General features: G+C 37.2%; 2 protein-coding genes across 3 annotated transcripts; both read right to left on the reverse strand.

Moving 5' to 3' along the window:
* Nucleotides 1-2,221: 2,221 nt before the first annotated feature.
* LOC133677413 (uncharacterized) lies at nucleotides 2,222-5,989 on the reverse strand. Its single transcript, XM_062099468.1, has 6 exons — nucleotides 5,291-5,989; nucleotides 4,899-5,090; nucleotides 4,567-4,806; nucleotides 3,569-3,786; nucleotides 2,982-3,236; nucleotides 2,222-2,586 (listed from the first exon to the last, which is right to left on the reverse strand). The coding sequence occupies exons 1-6, from the start codon at nucleotides 5,700-5,702 to the stop codon at nucleotides 2,329-2,331; spliced, it is 1,575 nt and encodes a 524-aa protein (XP_061955452.1). The 5' UTR covers nucleotides 5,703-5,989; the 3' UTR covers nucleotides 2,222-2,328.
* A 797-nt stretch (nucleotides 5,990-6,786) lies between these two features.
* LOC133676880 (putative pentatricopeptide repeat-containing protein At1g26500) lies at nucleotides 6,787-10,756 on the reverse strand. 2 transcript variants are annotated; one of them, XM_062098660.1, is made up of 3 exons: nucleotides 10,505-10,756; nucleotides 8,755-10,405; nucleotides 6,787-7,390 (listed from the first exon to the last, which is right to left on the reverse strand). In XM_062098660.1, exon 2 carries the CDS (start codon nucleotides 10,322-10,324, stop codon nucleotides 8,792-8,794), a length of 1,533 nt encoding a protein of 510 aa, XP_061954644.1. In that variant the 5' UTR covers nucleotides 10,325-10,405; nucleotides 10,505-10,756; the 3' UTR covers nucleotides 6,787-7,390; nucleotides 8,755-8,791. The 2 variants fall into 2 exon arrangements, with proteins under 2 accessions (XP_061954644.1, XP_061954645.1); XM_062098661.1 differs by lacking the exon at nucleotides 10,505-10,756 and having other exon boundaries at nucleotides 8,755-10,493.
* Between the last annotated feature and the right edge of the window lie 1,695 nt (nucleotides 10,757-12,451).

Below are 12,451 nucleotides of genomic sequence, written 5' to 3' on the forward strand. Positions count from 1 at the left end.
TAGCTCAAAAAATTAGGGACATAATAGATAAATTAAAAAGAAAACATTTAATATTTATGTTTAATCCACTTGTACAAAACAACAAGTCAGCAAGAACAACATCAATTTGTGACAATCCTTTTATGCTATGATTTTAGATGCTATGTATTATATGTCGGCATAAAATTATTGTCAAGAATTTTTGTAGTCTTTGGAAGATTTAGAAATAGATAAATAAAAGTTTGTTGTATATATTAAGAAAGATATTTTTAATGAGATTAAAAATAAAATCATTATGAAGCAGTTTTAAAATATAAAATTTTAAAGAGAACAATTATAATGTAAGTTTTTTCATTTTAAAAATTCTTAAATTAATTTTGCTTAACTTGAGTTAGTACATATATTTCAAATTAATTTCTTTATATAACACATGTCTGTATAATATATAACATCAAATATTTATTAATAATTTGCTCCCTCATTTAAAAAATTCTGGTTCCACCATTGTTTAGCATGCAATGTTATAATAAACTAAACATCATTGCTTGCGTAAATGTGATCTTCGTGATATTAAAATGGATGAATTAAGAAATATATAGTAGCTCCAATAACAAGAACAATGATTTCAAGTTATGGGTTATAACAATCTTCCTCTTGATATTTGGTGTGAGGTGTTAGATGAAGATTAAGACATTAATCCATTCCAAGATGATCATTCTAATGCGTTCATGGAGAGGTTCCTAATAGATATGTTCGCCAAGTTTTAAATGGACAATGTGATTGGGGAATCAAAATGGAAGTATTTGAATTTGAAAAGGGTTACAACCATAAACTTTATTGATTAGGTTAATTTTGGCAATTAAGTTGAAGAAACATGTCTCCATTTGGTGGGATAATTTGAAGAAACATAAAGAGCGTGAAGGGAAGAAGAAATGAATTGTGACATGGAAAAAAATAAATGAGCTGACAAAGAAATTTTTGCCAAAGGCTTATAAGAATAAATGCTTTTCATAAATTTCATAATTTCAGACAAGAAGGGAAGCTCGAGCGTTTGATGTTATTGCCAAAGGCTTATAAGAATAAATGCTTTTCATAAATTTCATAATTTCAGACAAGAAGGGAAGCTCGAGCGTTTGATGTTATGGTGTGATATCATTGAACAAGTGGAACAAATCATAGCTTGCTATTTTGGAGGGATTCCTGTAGAAATTTCTAATATTTTCCAATTATAGCCATATTAGATCTTCAATGATGTCTTTAAACTTGCATCCAAGGTATAAAAGTAGGAGAAAAGAGAGTAATTGCCGATTTATAAGCAAAGAAAATTCTTCAAAAGGGAATACCATCACTAAAACTATACCAGCCCTAAAGATGTCTCCTTCTAAAGTAGCTCTCAGATATGATGACATTTCTCAATCTAACCATCTGGTTAGTTTAATTGTCAATTCAAAATATTATTTTAAGTGTTGTGGATATGATCACATAGTTGTTGATTTTCCAAACTAAAAAATGTGCTAAGATAACAACATTTGTATGCCAAACTTGAAGAAATGCCACTCTTATATTGACAGCCTCGTGTATTTGTTGCTATGTTGTCTCCAAAAATGGTATTAAAGTTGATCCAAGCAACTTGGAATCTATTACCATCTAGCCTGTGCCGAATTCCATTATTTTATCAAAGATCCATCAAGAGATTCAGCACTGTATACACTTTTTAAGTGGGATGAAAACGGCACAACAAAGTTTTTCTCAAACCATTCAAATCCTCACTAAAATATGCAAATGGCTTTTCTTCTTAGCATATGACAACTTTGATTCCAATATTAGGATCATCACAACTTACTTCGAACACTTTGTCCAAGTATGGTAAGGCAAGAACAAGCAAAAGATGCCATGCTTGGAAAGACTAAGGGTGGCGGATCTGCATTTTAGTCAGAACGCGGCTTCTTTTACAGTCATCTCTATATTCGTTAATAATATTCACACACAAAGAGCCTTCAACATTTGGGGCAACTGTTTCTTATGCCATTTTGTGTTTTTGTCGTTCACGATCATCATGCATCAAAATCAATTATAAGAAGGTTTTTGATCCGTAGTGCTCGCTACTCCCTCCTATATAAAATCCAAGTGTACCTTAATTTCCTTCGTTATTGAAAGAGGTTGTTTGCTTCGTCCGTCGATGTTTCTCATGCTGTCTTGCACGCATCTATCGTAAAATTGCAGGTGCTGGGAAGAAACAAAATTGACAACTGGAAACAAATCTATTTTATATTATTAGAACCTCTCCACTGACCTCTGGTATTTACATTGATTTCCTTCATGCTAAAAGAGTATAGCTGTACTGATGTATCATTTCCTGGCAGAACCAGTAATGGATGATGCTTCTTCCGCCACCGCTTCAAATGAAGTCTCATCGATTTCCGCCATCTTGTTGAGAGGACCCAGGGCATCTCCAAAAAGAGTAGAGAATATCTGCCTATGGCATTCTTCACAGAAAAAGTAGTAGGAGAAGTGGCCTTCATTTGGGAGTTTATGCAAGATGGCCCGAGGTAGAACCCGAGTTATGTAATCAGTCATTGAGGACGGCACTGCTTGATCATCCATCCCCTGTTCAGCATCAATCAACACATAAAATGAAAACAACCTAGGTTGCACTCTGCAATGTCAACTGTATAATTAAATCAGTGGAGTATTGTGTGCTTTAATGCTTGAAAATTCAAGAAGTTTGACTACGCTGCCACTAAGGTGTATTCCATTACCAAAATAGCGATGGTGATCTCAGAAAAAAACTCAGGCATGGTACCTTTTCGTAAGAAAAGGGGCAGGAATTTTTCAAATTATAAAACAGTATGCTAATGCTGGCTTTACTAAAACAACAGAGTCTAACTTAACTTCGAAACAAAACAAAGTATGCTATTCACTTGGAAATCTTATACTGTGAGCTATGAATCAGGATGGTGAAGCAGCCACTATCATGAAAGAAGATTTCACATTTCACAAACCTGCCATATGTGTATTGGACCAAGGAATCCTGCCCATTCACATTCTTCCTGACTGTACATGGACCTGAGCCAAAGAAGAATGCCATTCCTCAGGCACTTTCTCTGCACGTGAAGATCTGCTAGGCTGAAACCCCAGTTTGACACCTGCAGCACAGCTTCCTCAATGAATGGTTTTGCAATCCCCAGGCGTACCGACTCCTCCACGTCCCTATGCCAAAACTCCTCAAACATTGGCCCCTCGATCAGAATTTCATCCTGGACGTGTAAAGCATATGTTATACAAATAATTAACAAAATAAAATCCATCACAACAAGTTCTAATTTATGAAGGCTATCCAGACAAGTAAATTGTCAGATGCATCTGAATCAGAAACTGCTATTTATTTCAAGTACACAATAATACAAGAAGGAAGTCATATGTTTCCACTCATAATAGTGGTTGTCGTGTACTAGATGAAATCCTCATAGGGGAACCCATCTTGTAGTAACAACAGAAAAAGGTTGAAGATTACAAACAGGTGATGCAACTGGAGAAGTCTGGCAAGGCTTATATACTGAGGAAGTAACTCAAGCTAATAAAAACTAACCTTCTTTCCAAGTGATTGAGACATCCACTTATCAATTCGACCATGATTTCCAGACAGGAAGCTTCGGTGATAAAAATAAGGGAGGAACTTCGGGAATTTCCGAGCCAAGAAGTACAATAGCTTCCTTCTTGATGACCACTGATCCCATGTTCTTTTCATCTCTTCCTTGGTCATGCTTGGCTCATATGGATTAATCATTGGAGCAAACATGGCAGCACCTGCAAATTCAGTAAAGAAGATTACGATAAGTTACATCATATATGTGACATTTATCCCATGAAATACTGACTCCTGGTTGAAATACTAAGAAATACCGATTATGAAAGATATGTTTCATCAAATTTTTATATTTATCAATATATAGGTGATCTGAGAACTTGAAACCTCTGCTCATGAGGCAGGTGGGCGTGGGGAGATGAGATGAGGGGTACAGAAATGCTATGCTCGCAGTAGCCAGAGTGTCCAAGAAGTTCAAAGCTTCCTTCATTATAAATTCAAATTATCGCATATTGTACAACAATAGTACCATCCCCTACCGAGGGAACTGCCTAGTGCACATGCACGGTACCATTGCTGCTGATCCCAGACCAAAATCATTACATTGATCCTGGCTTTTTATTTTTCTAATGTAAAATTAATCAATGCGATGAAGTCTAGTGAATGACATTTTCTTAAGCTCCGAATTCATCTAACTATAGCTAGCCATGTACGAAACATTCAGCTAGATACGATGTTGCTGCAAGGCTTTAGTCACTGCTAGGCAGATTTCCATTCTCATTCTCAAAACTCAACGTTATCCTTGCATATGCTGCCAAATCCAAACCACTTCCCAACTTGAATTTGGTAACCCATTGCCAACTACCTATAACTCAATTGAAAATATACTTACCTTTGTTGACATTATCAGGCCAGAAAACAAGAGAATATCATAAAATTCCTATGAAAATAGAGGCCAAGTACCTAATCATACATTTATAAAAATAAAAGAGTTGGCGTACCAGCAATTCTGTCAGGAATGTATCTAAGTGCAGCCCAAGAATGCATGCTCCCACTGGAGTAACCCAGGACCCAAAACTTTCCAAGAATACCGACAGAATCAGCTAGGTAGAGCATATCCATTGCCGATGAGTTTAGATTTCTTCTGGTATGAGGATCACTCTCTCCAAAACCAGGAAGGTCATATGAGACCAAGCGCACACCAAACTCTTCAAGCAGTGATGTTTTAACTCCAGGTATACCTTTCAAAGCACAAGGCATTAAAGACATCAAATTAATAAGCCAGCTGGTAGAGTCTAGTAATTCCCAGTTCCTCATCCATAGCATACCATACCTGCAAGTCGAGAGGAAAGAAAAGAATGGGGGGCAATAACGGAAAACCTTGCCCTGTCAGCTGGAACGCCTTGCTCCAGATAAGCCATGTGTCGACCATCAGGGAGCAGTATGCGAGCAGCACTAGGTGGATGTACACGCATTTTCTTTACAGACGGAACCAAGCTATTATTTGTGCTATTTCCACTTATGGCTGCACATTGTTTGCAAACAACACAACAAATTTTGTATGTATGATCAGTCCAATCACGAAGCATATTAAATGAATGAATAAATAAATAAAATAGCAAAGAATTTGTTCACATTCTCAACACATACGCAGATCCAAGTAAAAATAACAAGCTGCATAAGAAGATGGAGAAATATACGTGTATCGATAGCTGTGACGATTACCTGCAAGAGCAAGGAGAAGGACGAAGAAAATGACAGGCCAAGCAATTGCAGGGTCACGATCCTCAGGCAAAAACTCATTCAAATACTTTAATCTACCCGACGCTTTAGCCATTGGCTTTCCTAATTTTTGCACAATGAACGAATCTTCGCTCACCAAATTACTCTGCGTCACTATATCTTTACATCCCTTCCCTAAATCCACCAACATCTCTCCCCATGACTTCAGAAACCCCGTCACTTGCTCCTTCAAACTCTCCGTTTCCGTCTCCGACTCCATCATTCTTGTTGAAGCGAGTATCGGCGGTGAAGCCGCCATTATACCGATAGGTTCTCCAGTGTATTGGATACCACTGTTCTCCACTAAACTCGCTAGCTCGTCTTGCCACGTGTTCACTCCTCTCATATCCACCATTTTCACTGAAACAAAGGAACAGCACTAGTACCGCTCTCTCAGTCTCTCTCACACACACATTATAAAACGACAGAGAGTTCGCTTTACTAGCGTGAGTTTCAAGCCTTCATCGAAACCAGCTAACCGACCATTATTAAAGAAGAAAAAAAAAAAGAATCAAATCTTCTTCTATGAATAGAAAAGAAGGAAGGCAAAGAAATATAAGGGGAAAAAAGAAGAAGAGTCAGTCTGTCAGTCTCTCCCTGGTGTTGCTGCTCTCATCTTACTTTTGACACATTCTCCCTCTCTCTTCCTTTATTTAATAGTAATTATCAACTTTTTTGCAACTTTGTTTTTTTTTTTTTTAATGGATTGACCAATCCTCTCGCTCGCCCTCGCTTATCACTCCTCCTTTCTCCCTGCTTGTAATTGTGTTGAACCTTTTGTGGAGAGAGACGTGATGGTATGTTTGGGCCGTTGGATGCCATGGAAGGTGACGCTTTTGCCACGTAACTCACTGCCAATACTCGCACGCCGCGCGGTTAAGGCCTTCGTAAAACCGGCTGTGCCGGTGCGTGTCTGGCGGCTCGGGGAGTTAGTTAGTGTGGGGACGAGCATGATGATATTTCACTGGTGGTAGTTGCGTACGGCGCTGATGTTTCAGTGAGAAATATGCGGTGGATGCATGTGCACGGGAATGTTTTTGCAATTTTTATTTTTTTTAAGCCGTCTTCCTTAAATTTTAAGCCCATTAACGGTTGCATTGCGTTTGCTTGTTTCTCAAAGAAATATTAAATTAATATTTTGTAAAAAAATATTATTTTGTTATAACTTTAACATGTTCATATAAAAATAAAAAAAATATTATTTTAATAAATTTTTAATTAAAAAATACTTTTAAAAAAAAAATCATACACCACATTATTGATAACATACAGTAACTAAGTAGTTTTTGGTGGCGACGACGCCGTATATGATATCCCATGTGCTGCTCAGGCACTGGGATATGAGCTGCTCTCTTCCATTATTGGAATGAAGGGAGCATCTTTTATTAGCGGTACCAAACTCAATTATTGAAGACTGATTGAAAGAGCCAGCTATCAAATTAACGAACAGTCCCCTTTCTGGCGGATGATGATTTCTTTGTTAATAATCATAATTAAATCAAGAGATGCACAGATTAGTGCATGAACATTTTATATCCTCCCATGATTAGCTAATGGTGGGATGAAAATCTTTTCAAGTCATTTCCACGCCAGTTTTCTGCAAGCCATGATTTGCTGTCATGCGAGCAAATTGCAATTCCTCTTTACGTCGCACAGAAATATTGGTTTCTTGGGCCGACGAAAGCGCATTGTGCTTCCACACCAACTGGTCTTGGTCTATCCGCCTACCTGTACATCATGAACAGTCTGTCTCCCCTGCCTGCCTGCCAACCAGCGAGCTCCATGCCTTCAAAAATGTCATGGCATGTGCTGCCTTTCCACTGCTGACAGTACAGCTACACCACTCGAAACTTTTAGGTGCTTGCTACAAAAGGCCACAATTTCATGTCAAGAATGAATCCCTAATCCACCCCTGCTGGTACTCTTCTTCCAAGATTGCCACAAAATCGCGTTTCATTTTGATTCTCCACCGAGCCTGTCGTCCTTGATCGCTGGTGGCGACGCTCCCCCACGGGCTTCAATCTCAGAACCGAACAACTTGACCTGCATAACACAAGACAATTCAGCGTCTTTGCTGGTGGAAGTATTTCAGCCATTGCAAAACAAACACAAGCCAAGACCATGTGAAACAAAGTATCATCATAGATTAAACAAGTCATATTTAAATAACAGTATATTATTCAATATAATGAAATATAATATGACCGAGACGTGATATGATCACTATCCCAGAGCCAAATTTCCGTCCACTTGGTGCAAATAGTAGAGAATTGAAGCCTCCGCGTACACTTTTCTAACCTCCCACTTGTACTTGTGAAGCAAGTATCTTGTATAGCCATGCAACTTATAACCATTTGTGAGTCATAAAGTGATACGATGCCTCTTCATTACCATTTGACAAAGATGATCTTACTATGATTTTAAAGATAGCATTCAAGTTAAAGAAATACAAAATAATGAAGAGAGAAAAGCATTCTTCTTTTATCAGTAATAGCAGATGATTAAAAAGAAAACCTTGCGACAGAAAAGCAATTCAAGTATTTCAATTCAATCAACTACTGAATTAAAATCCCACAGTTGCTACACAATTATCTTAGTATCATACAAACTTCCAAGTTAAGAATGAAAGAAATTTTCAACCAGATTCTCTAAAATCGAGGCCTGGTACTTCATTCATAATATGTTTCTATTTCTCACAAACTCAGTATAGTAAAATACGTTCTCATGGCTTTGAGCAGTAGAATAGGAGTGGAATGATGATACATATAATCAATAGCACTACTTTGAGTTGCTGTCTAGAATAGCAGAGCTAAGCATATGGAAAATGTGATATCAAGAGATTAAGTAATTAATCTAATACATCTTCAACCAATTGATGATAAGTCTGAACAACAGTAATGGAATGGGATTTACAAACAAAATAATGTAACAACCAAGAAAATAACTTTGATCCATATAATCATGTGATGGAGAAGCAAAAGTCATGAATGACGTGTAGTACTCTACAATTTCAAGTGGCAGTGATCAAGTGAAGGAAAATAACATTTTACTATAACAGGCATGAAATTAACGTGGATATGCCAAATATAACGATGCTGAAAGGGAGTATAGAACTTTAATTTGACAAGCGACGCTTTCATATTTCTAAATTTCTTCTCATTCAATCCTTTCATCAGCTTTAAAGTATATCATATTTTGGCAAAGGGGGGTTAGAGGGTCAACGACAGAGCATCCTTTTTATCAGGAAGAACAAACCAGTTAGGATTAGTGTTTCTACCACAGCATTCCATGAGCTAAAAAGGTTGAAAGGCCCAGCAAGCAGTGGATGAAACACACTTAAAAATTAACATAAGAAAATAGCAAAACAGACAAAAGAACCCGTTAAAAACATTACCATATTACTTTACCTGCACATTTGAAAATGTAGCCAATGCAATTCCCAGCTTATTCGGAGCCATTAACTAACTCAGAACGTCTTCTCCTCCTCTCTCTAGTAGCCATTTTCTCCCCATACCTCTGCAGTATATCCGCCAAATCAACAAACCCTGCCTCCCTCAATTTCTTCCCCACCTCCTTAAACATAACCACACCTTCCTCACTTGAATAATAATGCAAAAACTTATTGTAATCAAACCTAGGCACCTCAAGTGATCCTTTCATTGTCCTCTCTACGTATTTGGTGGCTTCTAATGACTTCCCAGCCTTAATCAAACCTCCAACAAAAATAGACTCAAAATTCACAAGTGGGTCTGGCCCCTTCCTCCCTCTCTTCCCTAAATGCCCTTGCAATAGCATAATATATGTGTGCATTGTAGGCTCACAGCCTCTATTAATCATCTCTCTGAACACCTGTGTTGCTTCACTCGCCCTCCTTGACCTTACGAGCCCCTTAATCAGTCCATGATACACGCTAATGTCTGGTTTTTCAATCCTTTCGACAACTTTATGAGCCTCTGCATGCCGGCCTCTTGTTAAAAGGCCATAAACTAGGGACCCCAATGTTGAATTATCTGCTTGAATTCCTCTCTGGCGCATTTCATCAAACACCATCTGCGCTTGCACAACTTTACCTTTTCTACACATCCAATCAATCACAAGCTTGTAAGTGGAGAGCGCTAAATCATCCATTCTATTCACCCTCATCGTCTGAAACACCTTCAAAGCCTCATCATACTCATTCCTCTTGAAAAGTGTCTCCATCATTTTCTCAAACACCTCAATCTCCGGCTCGATGCTCTCGTCCACCATCAAATTCCAGATCTTTGAAGCCTCGATCAACTCACCAACATCACAGAACCCCTTAACCAACCACCCATAGGTAACCCCGTCAGGCCTAATCCAATCCTTCAACTTCAAAACCACAAACTTTGCCTCCTCAACAAGCTTATCCTTGCACAAATTCTCCACCACCTTGTTTAACCTCTCAACTCTATACTCGCATCCATGCTCATTCATAAAATGAAAGAATTCAGCACATTTTTTCAACTCCCTTGCTGAAGCTAGTGCTTTCAAAACAATTATAAAAGTCTTATCATTAACCAAACCACGTTTTGCCATTTCCTGGACAGCATCCCACAAGAGATCAAGGTTTCTTGATCTTCCAAAGATATCAAGCATCTTGTTGAAAGACACGGAAGTGTGAGTGAAACGTGAGCAAGGCATCTGTTGTGTGTATTGAAAGAAGCGATGCACGGGGCGCCAAGAGGCTGGGAATTTGTTGCAAACTTGGAGGAAGAACTCATGGGTAAGGTTGAAATCAATGGAGGAAAGTTTGTTACGGAGTTTGAAGTCTGAAGAGTCTTGTTGTTGGAAGAGGACGGTGCAAACCCGGAGAAGGTGATCTTCATTGACTGGGGATGGTGAAGATGGGTACGTTTGGCTTGATTCAGTAGTTAAGAGGCAAAGACAACGGTGGTGCTGGCGGTGAGAGAAGGAGTTAAGAAGGGGTTTCATGAACAAAAAACGCATCGTGATCATTTCAATTTTTGAATGAGAGAGTGCTGTAACTCAGTTCAAAGGACAGCTACTTCTGCAGTGGCTTGCAACACCTGACGCCAACTTATATAAAAAAAAAAAATTCAAGTCAATTATAGCAAGTGTTGATTCGGATAATAACTATATCTGAAGAACAAAACGGACTTTAAGAGCCATAGATACCTTCATAGAAATGATTCATTCATCAATAAAAGTCTCCTCAACGGCAGGCAATTCATCAAACACCTTAGATTCTGTTTGAAAACCCATACCGGAACTCATACAAAAGAAAGAGAGCATCTTTTAAAAAGTAATTAAGAATAGCACAAGGAATATCTCTACAGAAATTGCAATAGTATTCGGGTTCTCTTCCTGCCTGGTATCTTTTTTTTTGTTCAGACACGGAGCTCTGATTTGTTCACTCTGTTCTCCCTCCCTCCCCTCTCCCATCCGTCCATCTTTAGCGCTTTTCTATTTATGGATAGAGTTCATTTTACCACATTGTCCTTACTTCAGTATCGAATGCTGGTTTAAATATTGGAGAATTTGGTATTTACACTTTAAAGAGACTGAAAAACCGTTGCCTACTTGCTTTCAAGGTCACAGAAATTAACAAAAACTTAAAAAAAAGATCAAACATTCGACACCGAATCGGTGTGTTGTGGATTCAAATAATACAAAGGGGTAATATAGTCCTTTTATAAGATTCATCGGTGAAATGATCGACTACAAAACGATTTTTTAATATTTTTTCTAGTACGATGAAATAATTAAATTATTTTTAAAAATAAAAAACTTTAAACTAATATCTTGAAATTTTTTTGTTTTTTTACTTTTTAAAATATAATAAAATAAATAAATTATATTTAAAATCAAAATTTCTTAAAATGACATCAAGGATTATTTTTTATTTTCATCTTACTTTTTTAATTATAATCAAGTTGAGTAACGAACAACTAGGTATTTTTATTAATATAAAACATTACTTTAAAAATAAAAATGATTGGCACGTAGCAAAACACACGTCAAACAAATGAGATACGTTTATGCGATGTTGTCTCGTAGCCAAATGATGTCTTTCATGGTGGCATTGATAGTAGCACATCGAGCTCTTTCAAGTGATGGGGTACTCGAGCTAACTCTTTTTATTCTCCTTTTTATTTTTGTCTCATCATCTTGAATTTCACGTCTATCCTTTTAAAAATTAAATATGTCATGTTAGTTTTTATTTGTATCAATATTGGTCATCATTATTTGGATTGTTAGTTATTTTATTTTTAATGTTTTTCTAAGTTCATTTTGTTCTTCAATTTTATCCTCCGATACTTGATTTCATTTAATCTTTTTATCTAAGAAACAAAACTTTTATAAAAAAAATTAAAAAAAATAAAATAACAATGACTGGAATTGAAATATTAAAAATAAAAAGAATAAATATTTACTTTTTTTAATAGAAAAAAAAATCATTACCAACTAACCATCCATCAATTATCGTCATGTTTTACACCAAGAGAAAGCAAGTGCGAAAGAACTTCTAACAACACGATGATGAGAGGATAGGTTTTACTACCGAGAAACGTTCAATGCGCTATCTAAAAAGCACGAATGCTTTCCATGCACTGACGCATTTTAAGCACCAAAGGCTACTTGTATAGCAAGCATTGCGTTGTTTCCCGTCTACACAATTAAGCCCACTACTTTTTGCAAGCATTTTCCAGCAAAACCTTCACACAGTGAGCAGCTTGTCGTGGATATCAAAATAGAACGAAAGATATACTGAAAAAATAAATTGGACCGTAAATAACCCCTTCAATAGATAATGATTCTCCATCATAAAAGGATTGTAATTACCAGTTGCGACATTTATAAGTTCCTGCAGAATATGAGGCGACGTGTCAGGATGAGCAACATAACATCAGAACGGGCGTCCACATGTCCAGGAAACTATTGATTTTAATCTATCACTTTGAGTCTCCCCTTCTTTACACGAACATGCTGGGCTTTGAATCAGCTAAAGGGCTTTGGACGAGAAAGCTACAATCTTGATAGAATGAGGAGCATCCTGTGTCCAAGTCTTGGGATCAGCTAGCCTACTGGTAGCATGTGCTACGACATTACTTTCCCTTTTAA

This window comes from Populus nigra, chromosome 17 (assembly GCF_951802175.1).
Source record: "Populus nigra chromosome 17, ddPopNigr1.1, whole genome shotgun sequence".
NCBI classification, from domain to species: domain Eukaryota; kingdom Viridiplantae; phylum Streptophyta; class Magnoliopsida; order Malpighiales; family Salicaceae; genus Populus; species Populus nigra.